This window comes from Anthonomus grandis, chromosome 13 (genome assembly GCF_022605725.1).
Source record: "Anthonomus grandis grandis chromosome 13, icAntGran1.3, whole genome shotgun sequence".
NCBI classification, from domain to species: domain Eukaryota; kingdom Metazoa; phylum Arthropoda; class Insecta; order Coleoptera; family Curculionidae; genus Anthonomus; species Anthonomus grandis.
In genome coordinates this window covers 15,552,842-15,573,761 of record NC_065558.1, presented here as the reverse complement: position 1 = coordinate 15,573,761, position 20,920 = coordinate 15,552,842, and the positions used below count along the sequence as shown (strand labels likewise).

At 34.2% G+C, this 20,920-nt stretch overlaps 1 protein-coding gene across 1 annotated transcript in view; it reads left to right on the top strand.

Moving 5' to 3' along the window:
* LOC126744092 (homeobox protein aristaless) overlaps nucleotides 1–20,920 on the top strand; it is a 128,003-nt gene that overhangs the window by 76,024 nt on the left and 31,059 nt on the right. Inside the window, exon 3 of the mRNA XM_050451441.1 lies at nucleotides 2,200–2,245. Coding sequence (XP_050307398.1) covers nucleotides 2,200–2,245 — 46 coding nt within the window. The remainder of the gene's footprint in view (nucleotides 1–2,199; nucleotides 2,246–20,920) is intronic.

The following is a 20,920-nucleotide window of genomic DNA, read 5'->3' as shown; positions in this document are numbered from 1 at the left end:
ATTTGGCTTGTTTTGCAGTTTTAAAGATTTTTTTAATTTTAAAATTTTCAAGGTCATTTCGGTAGCCGATGGAATCGTCATAAGTCATTCGGATTTTTTTGGGTAAATAAGAACCCCGAAAGGCATCTTTTGCACATCCAGGCATATTCGTTTTGGAAAATTAGTTATTTTGGTCCAGTTTTCGCTCCACCCTAATGTATAAGCTCGTCTCACTAACTATCATAAAACATTTGATTCAACCGGGATTGACAAGAAAGACATTACAATCACAGTACAGCTTTACTGGAACCAACCTGCAGAGATAAAAGTAGACAGGGGGACTTCATATGCCATGTCAATAAGGAAGGGAGTACGGCAGCGGAACATTTTGTCGCTGCTCATGTTTAGCATTTTCTCGAAAGCCATTTTGAGAGATGCTCTAGTGGAAGATATAAGAGGGATTAAAGTGAATGGAGTCCGCATTACTAATATAAGATACACAGACACCCATGATTCTATTAGATAACCAATCAGACTTGCAAAAAACGATAGACCAGATTACACAATACTGTGATCAATTCAAACTAGACATAAACACTTTCAATACCAAATTAGTCGTTTTTTCCAAGGTGTATAGTTACCGAAATGCTTTTGATTACTGGAATTATCCAAATATCGAGCAGGTATCATCTTTCAAATATTTTGGCACCATAATCAAGCCAGAAAAATTTTTAGTTCTAGAGCAAGCCAGAAAAAATTTTACCAGAATGAAGCAGTTCTTCACCAATTTTGATTTGATCTTGAGCTCAGAATGCACATGGTCAGATGCTATACCTTCGGTGTATTATTGTACTGTTATGACGGCTAAATTTCATGGATTTACCGAGTTACAAACAAAGAGGTATTAAGAAGAATAAAAAAGCCAAAAGAATTAATAAACATCATTAAAGAGATAAAAACAAGGTCATATAGGTCAAACAAAGGAAGAATACGAATTACTAAGGCTGACAATTAAAGGAAAGATTCAGGAAAGAAGATATGTTGGAAGACGCCAGAACTCCTGGTTGAAAGACATTAAAAGATGGTTCGGGTGAACTTAGATTCTTAGAGTTCTTGGAAGTTCTTAAGATTCTTAGAGATGAACTGAGATTCTTAGAGTTGCTGTATCCAGGACAATGTTAGCGATATGGATCGCCAAGCTTAGTGAGAAGAGGATATGATGAGAAGAAGAAGATTCTTATGGTATCCTTGGTTTTTATAAATTGTGATGCGGGTTATATAAATCCGCTATCAAATTCTCATCTACAATTCTTCTAGTGTTTCAAATATTATGAAGAACTTATTATTGGTCTCAAAATATTTGCTAGTATTGAGTCACAAGTGGAGAGAGTATAATCTCTTGCCAATAAGCTCTAAATAATCTTACCTGGATATGCATCATTAGCTGGTTTAAGCTGTTTTATAGTTTATCAAAAGATTTTTAATTATTAGATTTATTTTAGCAACTATCTTCTTCCTGGCAACCTGATTGCCTCTACGGTTTTTCTGTTACCATAAATAATAAAGAATTATTGATATTGGCCTGACAGTATGGTAATTTTTTTTCTATATGGATTTTTAAGGATTATATATTGCGGTCGTTTTAATAATACCAGGATAATTTCTAATGATATATTGAAAGTTATTGTATATTGCTAGTTATTTTATTAATTTAACTGTGATATCGATGGTGAGTTGCTTTGGCTTTCCTTTCTTTTTTAAGAAGTCGTCACTAAAATCTTTTAAGGAAAAACTTAAAAATGTATTTTATAACAGTTAATGAAAAAAAAAATTATCATAAAAATTAGAACACCATGATCAAAAACAAAACAATATATAAGTTGTTATTGCGTTTCCAGCATTTGGTCATCCCCAGTAGGTTCTAATTGATAAAATACGCTAAAATTCAAATTATTATTAATAATTCATTATAAATTATTAAAATTAAAACAGCTACTTAGAACATAATGAAATGAAATAAATCACATTTACATGAAAAACTTAACAGGCATATTATATAGATAAAGAGCACACCAGGTTTATTAAATAATTTATGTTTTTAAATAAATATTTATTAATTTATTTAAATAATATTATTAATCTGATGATGCACTTTATAGCGTTCTACTGGTTACCCATTAATGCAAAACAAAAACTAATTATTATTGTATTTGCTTGCAGGGAAGAGCTGGCAATGAAAATAGGACTAACAGAAGCAAGAATACAGGTGAGCTTTTCAAATTATTATACTGACTAAATATTAAACAAATATTATCATCAGAAAGTTTAACGATTGGCGCAAGACTGACCGAATAATTACCATTATTTTACAAGTCCTCTTGTATAGACCCAACTATAAGATATCTTATTAATTATCATATATCAAAGACAGATGCATTAATAAAACACCGCACGAACCATTAAAATTCAAGTAGATTTTATCAAGTTCGCCACAGGGACATTTGCACTGTCGATATTTATACCTTAAAAACGGTTAAAGGTGCCAAAAACTCTTTGGGCCATATAATTTGAAAATTACAAATTATCATGATAGCATTAAGCTCCCAAAGGCATCTGTATAATTCCAATTTACCGAGTACCTTTAACCACACAACGTAATTAACAAAAATCCGATCTGATTGTTTCTGTTGACCACATCCATCTTCAGTCATCCTCGACTCTAGTGGGTAATAAAACATTAATTACCTTTGGCGAGAATAAGAGTTCGTTTTTAAGGTAATTACCATCAGTACCTACTACTGGTTAATAAGCACTACCAGTTTCAGTTTTTATCTCTCGTTTCGCGCATTGGAACAATTTGGGCGAAACGTAATTATACATTCGATCAACAGGAAATGGTTTTGTAGGTATCAATGAAGAACCTTTAATCGGTCGTTAGTGTATATGGAATTTAAAGGGTCAATTAGGCTTACTTTTTTTTAGTAAAATGAGAAGAGGTTTTTTATACTTGAGTTTTTTCAGTTGGACCAATATTATGGAGTTTAGAATGAAAAGAGCTTAACTTAAATACGTCACAGCTTATGACCGTTTTATATATCATTATAATAATTATCCGCATTTAAAATGTAAGGCTATATAAAGTATACTGTATCAGTTATTTTGTGTAGTTTTACAAGAAAAGTATTGTGCCTTATTTGATTCCCAACAGAGTGCTAAAAGAATGCTGTCTATTTCGGTATTGTCTCTTGATGACATTTTTCATCATTGACTTATTAGTATTTTATCAATTACTCCAAATCTTTTTTAGCTAAAAAATTTCTAACAAGAGTTTATTAAAAGGTTAGTGTGGATTAGTAATATGGCTTTGTCAAAGGGTGTTCAATCGAGAAAAATCTTTTTTCTATTTTCAGCATATATTTTAACACATTTTGAAAAAAAATTAAAACTCGTGTCGCCTCTTATTTGGGTCTCTCCAAGAATCTGATTCCCTTCGATTTGCCTATGGTTGTAAGCTCTATAGAAAGTTCATATTTCCGGATGACATTACTGTTTTACAAAACGACATCGACACAATATTTTCTTGGTGTCAAAAAAAATACGTGCCACTTATACGAATAAATACTGCTTCATGAGATATAGTGGACAAGTGAATCTTCGTACTAATAATTACTCCTGCTATGATATCACATTGAAACAGGTTGAACTAGTTTATGGGATATAAATCTGGTAAACTAAATAGAGTCTCCTCTAAATATTTTATTACAAATAAGGGAATTTTATTATATATGTTTTACTGTATATTGAATGGACTCCTAGATTAGTAGACTGTCTGGGCAAGGTGCTCAGAATCTCTAGCTGCATTCTCAGTCCATATTCTCAGTCATATTCCTTCTTATGCGATAACAAATCGTGATCTTCATATTCCTTTTGATCGAACAACATACAAGTATATGTAAGTTAATCCAATAGAATCTTTGCAACTGTAAATAGGTACACATTTGTTTTGCAATGCTTTAAACAAATTGAATATATAAACGGTGTTATTTTCGGTTAGATTTATTGTATGTAGGCTTTAGTAAAATTTAATTTACTTATACACTCTTTAAATATGTATGTAAATGTTGATGAATAAAAAATAAAACACTTAAATCCACATCTCTTCGAAACTGATGAAACCAGATTATATTTCTGAATAACATTCCTATTCAATGATCAGAATCTGGATAAGCAGTTTACCTCTGATTTCGGTGTATTTTTCAAGCTTTCATTATATGAAACAAATAAGAGAACATTCAACTCTTCATCCGAACGAACTTAGATCGAGATTCAAGAATGAATTTGATGTATCAACTTATGGGTCATTTGAACTATCAACTGACCATTTGAATATTGATTGTCCTCTGACCAACTTACATTTAGATCTATGAGTGAAAAATCATTACTATAAATTAAAAATAGTATTGGATCAAGAATTGAGCACCGGGGTACATCAATCTTTATTTTCTATGTAATATGTACTATGTACCAAAGAGTCACTAGTAATTCAGTTAACCTTAAATTCTTATTATCTAATAATTAATTAATTAAAATGTTCAAAAGTTATATTAACACTTCTACAATCTTGGATCCAATTTTACAAAACCAGCATAGTTTTTGTCACAGTAGCATAAACTGATCTAAAAAAATTTAAGATATTGTCAATTCATTGAGAATAAACAGTTTTCGAAAAAAAATATAACGTACATTTACTTTCATCTTTTAGAAAAAATAATTTTTTATATCTACTTAAAAAATATATGTTATGATTAACAGGCAATTTTTCTCTAATAACAGAATAGATAATTATAAAAAAAAAACATAAGAGTAGCGAGTAATTTTACCTCTACTGGCTATAACTGCGTCAACTCAGCGAGGCATATTTAAAATTAAATTATCCAAATCAACTTGATTGATCGAGGGTATCCCATAAATGTAGAAGAAGGTGCCTCAGTGGTCTTATGCCCTGAACTGGAGGTTGGTGGACAATTAGTGCCCTTTCGAGTAGGTCCCAAATAATTAATTTTATCAAATGCTAGCCGTTCTTGTACTCCTTGGCTTTATGTGGGCGAGCTTTATCATCCAGAAATCTGAAATTGGGTTCCAAATTCCCACGATAATTATTTACCAAGTTATCAATGAAGTCGCGGGTATAAATTTCACTTATCATAGTACCTCCATACAACTCCGTTCTACCTCCATAGAAAATTCCATCGCAGACCATTATATCTCCACCTAGAAATGGATGCACTTCTTGAATAAATCGGTTATTAACTCTTGAATTTCTTGGTCTCCAAGTACGAACTGTACGTCTGTCAGGACGAAGACAAAATCGGCTTTCATCGCTAAACATCACAGTACGCCTCTTCTCATTCCAGTGGGGTTTTTCATTACACCAAGGAAGACTTCAAGCTTAATGAGCTGCCGTCAACAGAGAGCGTCTTAGAGGCCTACAGCAATGTAAATCTGCTTCATTTATTAGTTTAAAACCGTCGAAGGGGAAATCCGAATTCTGCTTGTATTCTGCTAAGACTTTTTTTTTTTTTTTTTTTTTATAGTAAACACAAGCACAAGAGGAAAGTCCTATGTCACTCTTGGAGTGGTGCTTGCGCGAAGATATTTGTGGGCATTTATCTTGAATCGCTGTAGGTTGTATGCGTCGAGAAATATGTGAGGTGGAAGCCCGTTCCACAAAGAAGATGTTCTCCAGATGAATGAGTCCCGATACAGCGACGTCCTTGGGGTAGGCAGGTGGACTCGATGTTGATGAGCCGCAACTGCTAGACGCGTCCTTCTTGCCGGAACAGCCCTGGGTGGAATCAGGCCTGCCAGCTCAGAGGACCACTTACCATGATACGGTAGAATAAACAGAGATCAGCCACCTTTCTCCTGTGCTCCAGACTATCCAGACTCTTTGTCAGATCTGGTTTGTCGATAAGACGAATAGCTCTCTTCTGTATAGAATCCAGCAGGTTTAAACTATGCTTGGGTGCAGAGCGCCAGACATGCGAGCAATACTCGAGGGAAGGGCGTATTTGGCGACCTCGGTAACGTGGTCACGCCAGGACACACTGTTGATGACCTCGACTCCTAGAAGATGTAAAGATTATTTCATTGGCAATGTTTTCCCTGCCATAACCAGCTCCGGGCCACCAAGGTTAGTCTTCATCATAAATACTGCAGTCTGCGTTTTTTTAGCGTTAAAATTGACGAAATTGTTATCGCTCCACTCGAAGATTGCTCTAATATCATTGTTGGTTGAAGCTACTTGTTGCTGCCTAAGATTCTGAGAACTTGCGGCTGTCGTTGGTGTGGCGGACTTAAATGTGGAAATAAGTGTGCTATCGTCAGCAAAGGTGTAGATTGGATTGACAGTGGTTCCTAGCAAATCGTTGATATATACCAAGAAAAGGGTGGGGGATAGAATGCATCCTTGAGGGACTCCAGCGTTAATGTTAAATTTGTCGGAGAGGTATCCATCGACGGCTACTTGGATTGTTCGTTGTTCAAGAAAACTTTTGATCCAATTCAATAATGAGTTTTGTATGCCGATTAAGGAGAGCTTGGTTAGTAGTCCCTCATACCACACTCTGTCAAATGCCTTGGATATGTCAAGAGCGATTGAGCGGGACTCGCCGTGCTTCTCCATGGCCTCCGTCCACAAGTGTGTGACGTAGGCCAGAGGTGGATCTAAGCTTTCGGAAGCCGTATTGATGATCGCTGATTAGTCCAGATGATTCCAGATATCTTAACAGTTGTTGGTTGACTGCTTTCTCCATAATCTTCGATATTACTGGAACTAGTGCAATCGGGCGGTAATTGGAGGGCATCGTCTTCTTACCCTTTTTGGGTACAGCTTGCACTCGAGCAGTTTTCCAGCTTGTTGGAAATTGGCCCTGCTTATACGATGCCGTGAACAGTCTACATAAGGGAGGAGTCAATTCGTCTGCACAACCTTTTAGTATTAGGGCTGGAATTCCATCGGGTCCAGAAGCTTTGTTGGTGTCTACGCTTTTAAGAATTTTATTTATAATTCGTTGGGGAAACGAAATTTCTCCCATCGATGAATTCACCCTTGACAAATATGGCGGTGTTTTGCCTTCCAAGTGCAGAGTAGAATTGGACACAAAGAGTTTACCCAGTAAGTTGGCTTTTTCCCTTGCTGTTACCGCGATAGAACCATCATCTGCTGTTAGGGGTGGCAAGGCCGACTTAGCAAATCCTTGACTAACGGCTTTCGATACCGACCAGAAAGATCTTGTTCCATTTGGGCAGTTTATTTTTGATCCTGTTGTTGTGACTCTCTTTGCATTCATTAATAATTCGCTTGCAGCTATTTCTGGAGGCTAAAAAGTTCCTCCGATTTTCGATGGAAGGATGTTGACGCCATTTGCGATATGCTGCGTTTTTAGTGTTTACTGCCTTTTTGCAATTTAGGTTGAACCATTGCTTGTTGATTGATCCGCATTTAGTAGAAAAAGGGATATAAGCTTCCATTCCTGCTTCCAAGATCGTCTCTGTAATTTGGTTTGCACATTCTGAGATGTTATTGCTTCTAAAGCAGACTTCTTTCCAAGGGAATGAGCGATAAAATTCCCGAAGATGGTTCTACTCTGCTGATTTATAGTGCCATACCTTCCGCGGGATTGGAGGATCCTGCGTTTTAACCTCCAACTGGCAAGAGACTGTTATCAATTTGTGGTCCGATGTTCCTAGGGGGGCATGTACTGATACTGTGTACGAGTCAGAGTCTGAAGCCAAGACCAGATCAGACTCGCGAACTCGCCGTCTCGATCGGGGATTCTGGTAGGTTCCTCCACAAGCTGCGTAAGCCCGCATATGGTGGCAAAAAGCTCAGCTTCTCGTCCTTCATCGTCGTTCTTGTTGCAGAAGCACAGCCAGTTGATATTGTAAGCGTTAAAATCACCCATGACGATGATTTCTGCACTTAGATAGTCAGTTTGCAGATGGTTAATGCAATCAACCAGGTTCAAAAAGAGCCGTCTATATTGGGTGTCGCTTGGTGGTCTGTAGATACAGCAGATAAATTTCGTGGCACCATTGGCTATTATTTTGAACCACATGACGTCGAAGTCCGCAGGTTCAAGCGTTTCCTCCCGCTGGCAACTCAAATCGTTCTTGACAAATACTGCCAATCGAAGGTTTAGTCGAAATCGGGTGTGTGGATCGTATCCAGGATAAATGAGGTGAACATTTGTTGTTGAAGGTTTCACCTTTGTTTCTGCCAATGCCAGAACGTGAGGCTTATTTGATTGCAGGTGTTGATGTACTGCATTAATATGTGTTTTGGCCTCTGATGTTGCAGAAATTGATTTTTAGGCTTTTTGATCCGCCTGATGGACCCCCCCGACCAGCCTCCGCCCGGAGATCTGAATGGGAGGCAAGTTTACCTCCGGAAAGTTTTGGTCGTAAGGGCGCCATCATGCATTTACGTTTCTTCTCCATTTTCCCTTTGGAAACCGGACACATCGACATGGCGGCGAAACGTGAGTTCCATGGAACCACTTCACGCCGCCTAAGTCCTATGTGGTGGTATTGAACCGGGCGGTGCAAGTGGACAACATCTACCACCAAAGGGGTTGCTCTTTTAGTCGCCTTTTACGACAGGCAGAGCGTACCGGAGGGCTATTCTACCCCGGCCCTCCCCTGCGGAGACCGCAGCTTATTAAACTCTGTCTCTAGTCTTTGGTCTACCAGATAAAATGGGTGATTTTAATATGTCATTAGTCTACTTCTCTTGAGTAGAGGGTTGATAGAATTGAGAATACATAAGATTGAATAATTGATACTGTTGATTCTAAGATTAAAAGAAGAATTTGTGTTAAAATTAGAATAATAGATAAAGAAGCTGTAAGAGAAGAACCTGAGTTTCTTATAAATGTAACTAGTAAATGTCCTGCAATTATATTTGCTGTTAATCGGATAGCTAATGTTCCTGGATGAATTATTTTTCTAATAGTTTCAATAATTACAAGAAATGGAGATACTGGATGGAGACACCCCAAAATGGAGAGCATTTTGGGGTGTTAAATGGGCAAATATATGGGTTGTATTTTTTAATCACCCAAAAATTATGAATCTTAATTATAGAGGTAAACTTAGGGTAAGTCAAAATATTAGACGTTTTGATGAAGTGAAAATATATGGGGATAGTCCCAATAAATTATTCAATAAAATAAATGAAAATAGTATAACAAAAAAATTGTTCTTCCTTTAATTGAAGATGAATTAACTGAAATTTTAAATTCTATGTGAAAAATTATATTTATTGAAATTCATAATATAGAGATTCGTGAAGGGATTATTCAATATATTGATGGGATAATCAATAAAAATAATAATGATCTAATTCAGTTTAGTAAGAAAATTATAGTTCTTCTTTCTCTAATTAGAGGGTTCAAAAGTTGAGATTGTTTATCATTTTCAATTAATATTGATTTTGTTTCTTTTTATGTGTGAAATTTTAGGTTCGTATAAAAATATGTAGTAATTTAAAATAATAGAAATAATAAATAGTATAAAAAAGTATATATATAGATTTAATCAAAAAAAGGTTCTGGCTGATCACCTTGCAGTTCATTATAGGATCAATAGCTCTCCTTACTAGTCTTCGGTCCTCCCTAGCATTTGTCGATCTTCGCCTATCCTCCCTAGGCCTGTTCATCACAGATCCAGTCTCATTAAATCTGGTATGAAGTTGCGAAATTATACTTTGAGAAACGTTAAACCGATAAGCCCCATGAACCTGTCGCGCACCTCCAACAAGTAACTCAATAACATGATTAGCGTCCTCTACCGTTAAATGACATCTTTTTATGTTATCGATGACAAAATAATCACAATATTACAAACTGCCTCTTAGCAACATACAAATAGAACTAATTCTCACAAAAATAAAATCCGCGTATTTTGTGATAATGCTAATTATGTTGACTATTGATTATTTGGTGTGTTATATATTAAATAGATAAAAATGAAAATAGATAGATGCAATACATATATACCAATTTCTCTTTCTTGGAGAAATCAGGGAGTTCGTTGATCACCAGATTCTGTTGGAAAATATTAATGCTTAGCTTTCACCCTTAATTAATTAAATGGTTTTGACATTCTTTGGCTGATTAAAAAGAGTAAGAGTATAGTTTCCATTCAAATATTATCTATGTAAGCTTAAGTTGGCCCCATTCTCCTATTTTATTTTATCTCTTCCTCATTTATTTCGGAGTGCTTTTAATCTGCTTGTTTTGTAAAATTAGCACATGATTTAAAGATCTAGTGTTTAGTGAAGTAGTTAAAAATTTAATATGCAACTGTTTAAGCAGTCAAATTGAAGTAAAATGAAATATTATATGATGATACTTTTGAAAAGTTTCACTTAAACATTTGATAGAGTAGAATCTACCTATTCTGCTGCTATATCTTAACTATTAGACCTTTGGGTTGGGTTTGGTTGGGTTGGCAAAGATCACCTTTGACATAAAGTTTTCTTTTGTTAAACACGTTGAACTCTTTCCATTAACTTCTAAATTACTCGATTCTGTTATAAGAAATTCTAAAGTATTTGTCCCCGAGAAGTATTGAAATGGTTTACTGCTATTTGTTTGTTCTCTTTCTTTAGTTTGGTTGGTTTAAGTTAGTCAGAGTAGTGTTCTGGAGTATGGATACGCTACCTCCAAAGTCATATTAACCTAGTAGAAAAAAGATATCTTACAGCATTTTTCCTTTGATTAGTATACGATAATTTTTGTTGTATAAATATAATATTACGATAATGTTGTACCTCACCAAGGAATTTCTCTTAAAAACATCTAGAAAAAAATTGTAATCTCTTAAAATCATCATCTAAGGTAGATGATATAATAATGCCTGGAAGTTTGAGATCAAGAACGTTTTTTATTATGTGAAGTATTATTGAAGTATTGAATGCGGTGATTATCCTTAAAAGAATAAAATGAACCAAAAAACCTGATAAAAAAGGGTTTGTGATGAGACTTTTAGATTCACCAAAGATATTTTGATGTTTCTCATATCATTCTAATGATCTGTAAGTAAATTGGTGATGGTTTGAACGCTATTAAGATTTTTTACCTCTTGCAGATATTTTTCGCTTTCTATGAGAATCTCCAATATACTTATGTAGTCAGATAATTGGGATACAAATGAGAATTAATTTCTTGTATCCTAAGAGAAATTAAACACAATCATCGATCAGTTACATTTCTTACATACCTACAGAATGCAAATCGTGGAAACAATTTACTTTACTTGACTCTTATTTTTTTAAGTATTAATGGTCTGCATTGATTCCTCTTAAATCAAAATAACACATAATTAATTATTCACCTTATTAAAAACTCTCTCAAAAATAAACACAAACCATAATTGCCAATATAATTTAAATAAATTCTCACCATGATACACCTCTAAGTGTATATTTTAGGGTCGCCTAGTATAATTTATTATTGAATATTGTAATTACAATATGCATGCTCGTAGCGCATTAATGAAAACGATTCTTCATAATAATTTAAAGTTAATTATCACCTTGTTCGGTACACGTTATAATAAATTCCTTCCTTGACACCTGATACAGTGGCTAAACATATTATTTAGATGACTTCTTACACCGTGCTGATCAGCTCTATAGATCGAGTGAAAATAGCTCAATTTACACGGCGTGATACGCCACTTTATTGTATAACTAAAAACCCAATAAAAGATCACCTGAATGGATTTTTTCTCTCTCCTGATTGCTAAATTTCATGGCTGCTATTCAACATTTATAAAAGTGACTGATGCCCATAAATTACATAAAAGATCCATCTACCTGCGTTAATGGGACCCCTCTCTCGCTCTCTCTCCCCATCTCACGATAATTGGATTATTTGGGAAAACATATATAGGAAACTTTCATATTTCATTCTCGAAGTTAATTTGGATTTGATTAATGTTTGCTTTATTAAATCAGTTCGACATGGGTTTAATGCACAAACAAATTAGCTGGTCCTTTTTCTATAATTACCCCGTTTTAATTAACATTTGAAACAATAATTTGTTTATGCAATTCCGTTTAATTAACTCGGCTGTTCGCCGAGATAATTGAAATATGTCAAGAATTAAACAACCGTTACTTCTATTATGAGTCATTATTTGTAATATAATTGATATTCATCGGGGATACAATGCTAAATGGTTTCTGATTAGGTTTTATGTTGTGTAGGATTTGGTTTTTAATTATGCAAATTTCTTAGAATATCATCTTTTATTCTTAAATTGTTATTATTAAAATTACAGGCGAGCATGTAATCAATATTAGCACCATGCTTAAGTAATTTTAAAAAAATATATAACAATATTTTTAACTTTACGTTTACTATCTGTCGGAGGTCTTGGATACTTCTGGTGAGCCTCATGCAATATGCACACATTTTTCTAAGGCCTTCGACAGGATCAATTATATGGCTCGGTCTGAATTTTGAACGGTTGATTATAGGAAAAAAAAAATCTGAGTTACTAATCATGTTATATGTTTGTGTCATTTGCAGAAAACTGAAATAGATTACAAACTGATTGAGAAAGATTGTAGCTATGAAGTTAAACATATCTTGATTTCCACAAAAAGAATGATATCTTTTTTGGAAACGTTAAAGATTCCTTGCTTTGATTCAACGAATATATTCATAAAGTAAAATCTAGGTTTCATATGGTCATCAACAGGTGTTCCTCTATATGAAACCCGGCCTATACTCACATAACCATATACATCTAGACATACTTAAGCATTTAATCAGTCCTTTAGGCAGACTACGTTTACCCGTTGAACATGTTATTTTATGTCGCATATGCCAAGTATAATGTAATTTGATTTAATTAGTATTAATTTTTATATTGATTAATTTTAATTAAAATGGGCATGGCCCGTAGATTTATAGTGGCTCAAACGTGAATATGGTTAATTAGTTTTATTAAAATAAAAATATTCTAACTGGTATGATATCATTTTGATGCATTCTGCAGTCAATGCGGTCTGTAGTATACCCTTGAAGGCTCTGTTAGTTATAATTACAAAAATCATTAAAGTCAATTACGTTTATAAAGATTTGCTTATTTACAACTAGCCAAGTAGTACCTGTACTTACGTATATTGAGTTTACTTTAGAAGATAGATAATTAGTAATCTGGAAAGTTTACACAAGTATTGTTTGCATTAAAAAATTGTCAGTTATTTGTTGTAAGCTGTCAATAAATCAAAATACTTTATTACCACGCTTTTTATTTTGCTAGTAAATAAACTCTCAATAACATTAAAGTTTTTATGGCGAATTTATATTTTCATACGTTTTCTTAGGAGAGTTGAAAAATGGCAGCATAAAATATTTTAAACATATTTTGAATTTCATTAGTGATATTTATTTTATTCATACACTACATTAAATGGAACCTTAGTTTAAGATTCAAGAAGTTCTAAGTACATTGAAAAATCCTTTATATAATATTGGCAAACAAAAAAAGAAAATACAGATAGATGATTCATTTTAATAATAATACTGAGTAGGAATGAAATATGGGTCATCTGAGTTGGTGAGGAACATTTGACCTAGACAATGAGTCTTCCAAATATTTTTTAATTCTAGGGATATTTCTATGGTTATATGTAGATTAACAACAGATTATTTGTAAAAAGGAAGCCGTTGAATATGTCAAGTAAATCTTTTTAGGCGTTACCTAGTAATCCACAAGAATAGTGAAAATTATTTGAAAATTCATTGGATCAATTTTGAACGAAAAATTATGATAAAATGTAAAATTAAAGAAATACCTATTTAAATTAAATGTTCGAATTGAGCACCGTTAAGAACCTGACAATAACCAAGGCGATTTAAAAATTCTTTTCGAACGTTGTTATTGACATCTGGAGTAATATTTCTAATTTACTGGCGTATTTGTTCTTTTAAATCTTCTAAACTCACTGGTTTAGTGATACACATCCTCATAAAAAGTAATCGAGGGAAGTTAAATCTGGTGATCTGGGTATCCATTCAATGAATCCTCGTGTATCCTATCCAACGATTTGGAAAAATATCATTTGGATAAATGCGAACGGGTAAAGCATAGTGTGGCGGGGCTCCATCTTGCTGAAAAAAGTTCACGTTGCTGCATGTCGGGTTGTTTCAAATCCGGATACAAAGTTATCAGAGCGGGGATAAGATCATATTGAAGAAAGTCCAAATACCTCTCACCAGTGAGAGAGTCATCAAAATAGTAAGGTCCTAAAACTCTTCCTTCCACTATACCCCACTATACCCCACATTGACTTTTTGAGGGTGTTGTATGACATTCTATGAACCAATGAGGGTTTTCGGTCGCCCAGTATCGACAATTCTGTCTGTTCACATGGCCGTTTAGAGTAAACGTTGCTTCGTCAGAAAATATCCGTTTTACAAAATTATTGTTATCATTACATAATTGCTGCATTTGCTCACAAAATTCATTTCGGCGATCAAAAACATCTTTCGATAGCTCTTGAAGTGAGAATATTTTATAAGGGTGGAACTTGGGAGAATAAGGTGGATCGCAATAAATTAACATTAGAAGCCATGCTATGATTGTGGATGTTTCTTTGGGATTATCTTGGTCCGGTAACAGAACGTTAAGCTCATCTTCTTCAGTTATTGAACCCCGACCAGCTTTTTGAGTATCCTGAACATGCCCGAAGTCACGAAACTTTGCTTCAACTCTGCTTACCATACTTAAAATAATAAGCGACCGATCGAGATAAGTTGCATTAAAAAACTGAACCACTTCCTTTTGACTACGCGACATATAATGACGTCACTGGTTTGATCTTGAGTGGACGTCTTCAAGGTCAAATGAAGATCAACATTACTTTTTTGCACAGAAACCTCTATTTTTTTTAATAGTATCTGATTTAGCGTTAAAAAATAAGTAACTTTTATCTGACACTTTTTTACATGCGACTTCTTCTTTTTAAGATATTAATTCTTGATTCTTTTACGAATTTTTTCCTTGACAATGACATTAGAAACAGGAATAGCTTTGGTTAAGCAATTCTTCAATATTGTTGTGACAATGCATTGTTGATCAATGATCAATGCAAGTTGTTATGATACGAAAATTTTCTATAGTGAACAGATCTCACGTGTTTATCTCAGGTATTTCAGGCGATTGTAAACAAATACTGATGAATAAAGTAAATGAGAGATTATTTTGGTTCACAGTATTGTTCAGTTATCAAGTATTTGACTATTTTGTTGAGTGACTAAACAATAAATGAAAAAGTTGAAATGGTCCTTATCTATGGTGAATCTGAACGGAATATTAATAGAGTCATTGAACTGTATACCATGCGACATCCTCAAGGGCGACTTCCATCGCGAGCATAATTTTATGGTGTAGTGAACCACTTTATAGAAGATGGAAGTGTGAGAACGATAAATCGATCACGAAAGAGAAGCATTACCAGTCAAAATGATGAAATTGCTGTCTTAGCTGCAGTTGCCCATAATCCGAATATATATTTCGAATTGCCACATTGAAAATCAATCAGTATCTGAATTGGAATCATATTTTTTTTTAATTTCAATGAGATATTTATAAGAACATGCTATATACTTCCAATCACTTATACAATTAATACGACTTATACATTTTAATTGAACTTCATAGAACTAATGAATGGGAACACTTGTTTAAGTTAGATTTCTGATAGAACCGAATGTTCAACTCATATCCTGTTTTCAGAGGAGTTTTTAACTGAGCAATTCGAATCTGAAAATAAATCTGAACTGAAATCCTGTTTAATTAAAACGACAGTAAAAATATGTCTACAAGGAAGGAAGATGTTTCAAAAGAGCACCAAGGAAGAAGATAGAAAAGAGAGAGAAGTTGAAATAAAAATTAATAATTTGAATTGTGCTTAACAATATTTTCTCTGCAAATATTTTTATTTCCCTTTTTTCTTTTCAGTGTATCTGGATTACAAAAGAATTTCTTAATTGAATTCGCTGCATCTTATCGAAACGTAGTAGAGAAACTTGATGAAAATTTCCTTGTTGTTTTGTACTATTGCCTTTAAAAAGCAAATATATGTTAGTATTTAAATGCTACTAATTTTCTTATGTAGATTCTCAGATGATTGACAAGACTCAAGTATCGATTATTTTAATCCAAGGATTCTTAAGATGTACTACAGAAAGGTGCTGCTATAAACATATTCAGGATCAGCCATGATTATTGGAAGACCAGCTTGTTCAAACAAGAGAAAATGAAAGAATATCGGCTTCAACAAATGTCTATCATTATAGAACATCAAAATTTACGATGCAATGATTTGGATACAAAAGCAAGCAGTCAAACTGAATGCAGTAGGATACACAAATATAAGCTTAATGCAGGAAAGCCAAAAAGGGTACTTCCTTTTTAAGTCCTACATATCGAAGTCAGAGCAAAACAGATTCACTAGATCAAAGCTGAATGAAGTAATGCAAAGAGTTCAGCTTTCTTTTATATCATGTTAATAAACGCGAACAGGTGAAAGATGGCCAGTTTCTTGAATTGCATGGCTTAAGATAATTATTTCAATTAAAATTTGGGGTGAAATAAATATAATTGGTTAACCACTTTGAATTTCCGTACACTGAACGATAATACAAGGCTATCCTACTCTCGATTTAAATTCCATGGTACACACAAGCAACCTAAAACGTGGAGAGAGAAGCTGTTTGGAAACTTATCACAAGGAGGACTCGATGTTATGCAAAACCTTAACAAGAGCATTTTTCCTTTGCACTCATTGAACTTCATACTCGAAAATTAATTTTACCCAAAAATAGCATAAGCATCCTTTACAGATCATTATAGCATATTCTCCTATAAAATACTGTTTTAAATCCTCGCATCTAAATTATGATATCTCCGAACTGTTCATGATGACAAGTTGATGACTTCTCAACAAAAACCACAACTGCGTTTTTAAACTTTAGGCTGATTAAGCTCCTAGTCATCCGCATTCTTATATATAAAAAAAAATGTCGACCTTCAGCATCGGCGTTTCTTGCGAAATCGAGACGTGTAATTTATTTAATTAAGCCTAATCGGTCCGTGACTGTAGTTCAGGTTCGGAGTAAAAATATACAGTCGTCGAAATGAGCCTCTTCCTCTATTTTCGTCGTGTCATTTTTACACGTAACAGGTGTTTAGATGTTGTTTTTTCTTTTCGTTGTTTGGTGATGATGATCGTTCTAAGGATAGGGGACTGTAATTTTCAATGTGGTCTTTCTTTAATCTAATTTTGATTGTTTTTAAGTTAGAATACCCGTTAGTTGGTAAAATGTATTTGTTATTAAATGAATGAATGAAACATACATGTATTTTTTTCCTTAGTTTATTAGGTTTTAATTAAGTTAGTAGCAATGTTTTATTTATCTTATTAAAATTATTCCTCTGTTTTCCTCCATAATTTATACTAAACCTTCAGATTGAATTTCGAAGCTCTTTTCAATGCTTTAATTTTATAACCTCGGGCCCTGCTCCCCTGATGATGCACATTGATACGTCCGAAACATGTTGGGACTTTATTAAGGACAAACTTTCTTAATCACTCTTCAAAACAGGGAATTTAAAAATATTTTTTAATACAAGAAAAACCAGTGGCGTACCATTTTTCTTTATAAAAGTATTCAGCGGAAAACCCGCACACAAGCCACTGGAGAACATAAAAATGTTAAAAGTATGTTGGTAAATGGCTCTAGATACACAGACCCTGTAATCTGCATAAAGTCCAGTGCAACGATATATTAGAATGGTCATCCGGCAAAACACCAGCATTCCACCTGCCAAACAATGTAAATAGAAGGTGGATGACATTGTTTGGCAGGTGGAATGCTTGTGTTTTGACGGGTGACCATTCTAATATATCGTTGCACTGGACTTTACCAATCTTTGGACAAATATCTACAAGGGTATTTAAGTTGTCGAAAAAAAAATAATTTTTTTGTTAAAATTTTACCACCCTGTAGCTCAAAATCTAAAAGGTTTAGGACCTATGTTTATAAGAACTTTTTTGCAAATTTTTGTTTAAAAAACACGTTCCTGAATTTTGTCGCAATATATAAAAAACACTCTGTATACACGATTTTAAGATAAAAAACTCGTTTAAACCTTTAAAAAGGAAACTCTCTCAACTGCAGCTCCTTGTGTTTCCAAATTTAAAATAAATATGTATATATGTTACATATATGTAAAATCTTAGAAAGCTTAAAATATGTAAAACGATCTTTTTCTATGAGAAACTTTTCACAATTCCCATAAATAAAAAAAAGCTTTTACACGAAAGAACAGAAAACTTTTTTCAACCACTAAAGAAAACATTAATAGTATTAAACTACTTCACGCACTATTGAGTAAAATATTTTAACTTTACGCATCAACGCATACAAGCAGACCTAGATACGTAGTCATTTTAAGGTATAACAAATAAATTAATGCAAATATAATAAATATTAATATCATAAAACCAACTTCTTTTCTGATCTAACTTGATATGACCCAGATTTTTTTGAATGTAAATCGGATAAGATAACTATGCGAGGGATACTTTACGTATGTACATTTTTAGAGCTGTGCTAGGTATCTCACATTGCTAATGCTTGTTTTTTAATTGGATCTTTTTTAACACACAAGGGATATATAAACAAAACATAAGGAAAATAGCACATGATAAGGTACCTGCGGCAAATAAAGCCCGGCGGTCAATAAGGCCCACTGACCATATCTTTAATATTTAAAACTATAACCACAGATGTAAATACGTATTTACATCTGTGCTATAACCCAAATCTGACAACGTCAAATTACTCCCCTTCTTAGATATACCACATATTACTATTAATATAACTAATAATATAACGAACTCAAAGGAAGCAGCACGCGGGAACAGTGTTAAATTATCTTCGGAGTTGATGAGTCGCAATTGTCCGTTTTATAATTCTCGTGTGCCACATTTTCGTAAATTTTTTTGACTTAACGAACTTTTTGGTTCCACTGTTTGGGTTTCTTACATTCTGTTTCACAGAGCATCTTTTGATGTAAAAATCTAGTCAAAAAGGTAAATAAGTTTTTAATTATTTAGATTTTAAATAAAAATTGCCAATTCGGATATTAAGGCCCACCGAATAAATGGCGGGCCTTATTAAACGACAAGACCTCTATCTTTAATTTCTCTCCAGAAGGATACCTAAAATGCCAGGAGAAAGAACAAAACGTGCAATATGGACGTCAGAGCAACTTCAGTCTGCCATGAATGTCATACAAACTCAAACCATGTCACAAAGACAAGCCGCAAAACATTACAAAATTCCGAGAAAAACCCTACGGAACCACATACAATCTGTAAACGCTATAAAAAAGATGGGTAGATCTAGCATTTTAGCAGCAAATCAGGAAAATCAATTTTCGGAAAGAATCATTCCTTTGTGTGAAATTGCCATGCCTTTAACTCCGCTGTTAGTGAGATGATCGGCTTTTAAATTCTGTATCGACAATAACATTAAACACCCGTTTCGCACGTCTAAAGGTGTAGCTGGAAAAGATTGGCTTTACGGGTTCTTGAAGCGCAACCCACATTTTGCTAGACGGAAAGCTCAACTTATGAATCCTGGGAGAGCTCAAAAGCTCAATAAATTCTTAGTAAATTATTATTTTGCCAAGATTTCTGATATTTACAGAGAAATGAATATTCAACAGAATTCCCAAAATCTCTTTAATATGGATGAAAAGGGTTGCAGGTTGACCATCCAGCACCAGCAACAAATTATTGGGAAAAGATGTGCCAAGTGCATCCATCTCGTGGCACCTGAACATGCCGAGAACGTGACCATTGCAGGATGCTGCAATGCTTTAGGGAATTCCATACCTCCTATGATCATATTTAAGGGCAAAAGATTGAAGTCTGAATGGCAAGATGGTCTGCCACCGGGTTCCCTTGTGAAAATGGCGGAGAAGGGTAGTATGACGACAGAACTTTTTATTGCATTTCTACAACATCTATCTCGCTACAAGAACAACGGACCGGCTGTACTTATCTTTGACGGAGCTTCTAACCACCTAGATATTTCAATCGTTGATGCTGCATATCAAGTGGGACTTAGACTGTTTTGTTTGCCGTCGAATACCACCCACGAGCTCCAACCATTGGACAAGGCTGTTTATCGCTCGTTCGAGTATCATTGAGATCAGGAGCTCCTTCGATATTGCATCCAGACTGACGTCTTAATAAAAGCCGCTTTGGTTATATTTTCTCAAAAGTCTAGAGTAAAGGTATGACTCCCGAAAATATAGTCAATAGATTTAGAGCCACTGGTACGTTTCCACTGGATCCAAGTGTCATACCTGAATCAGCGTTTGCCCCATCGTTAGCAACTCAACGTCCTCCAGAAAATATTGAACAGCCTCAGCAGGAAATTAACATAATTCCGAAACCAACAAATGTTACCGTTGTGAGCACTATCAATAATCTGTCACGTGACTATGACTGAGATGACTCTGAAGATCACATGTCTTTAACGACGCTAAAGGAGATGATGAGAAATTCCAAAATAAACAAAAACCCATAAGCTACTACTAACACTATCTCTACTCAAAACATTAATAATGACCATCTTAATAAATCTTTTAAAGAATTACTACCAACCCCTGAACTTTTCGAAAGAAAAACTAACATAGCAAGAAAGAAATTACTTAACTACAGGGCACAAGTAGTGACTAAAGATCTTTTTGCATCAGTTACCAAACCTACCACCAAACCCACCACGAAGCCATCCAAAATATCTGCTTCTAAGGAGCCGATACCGTCCTCTTCAAAAGG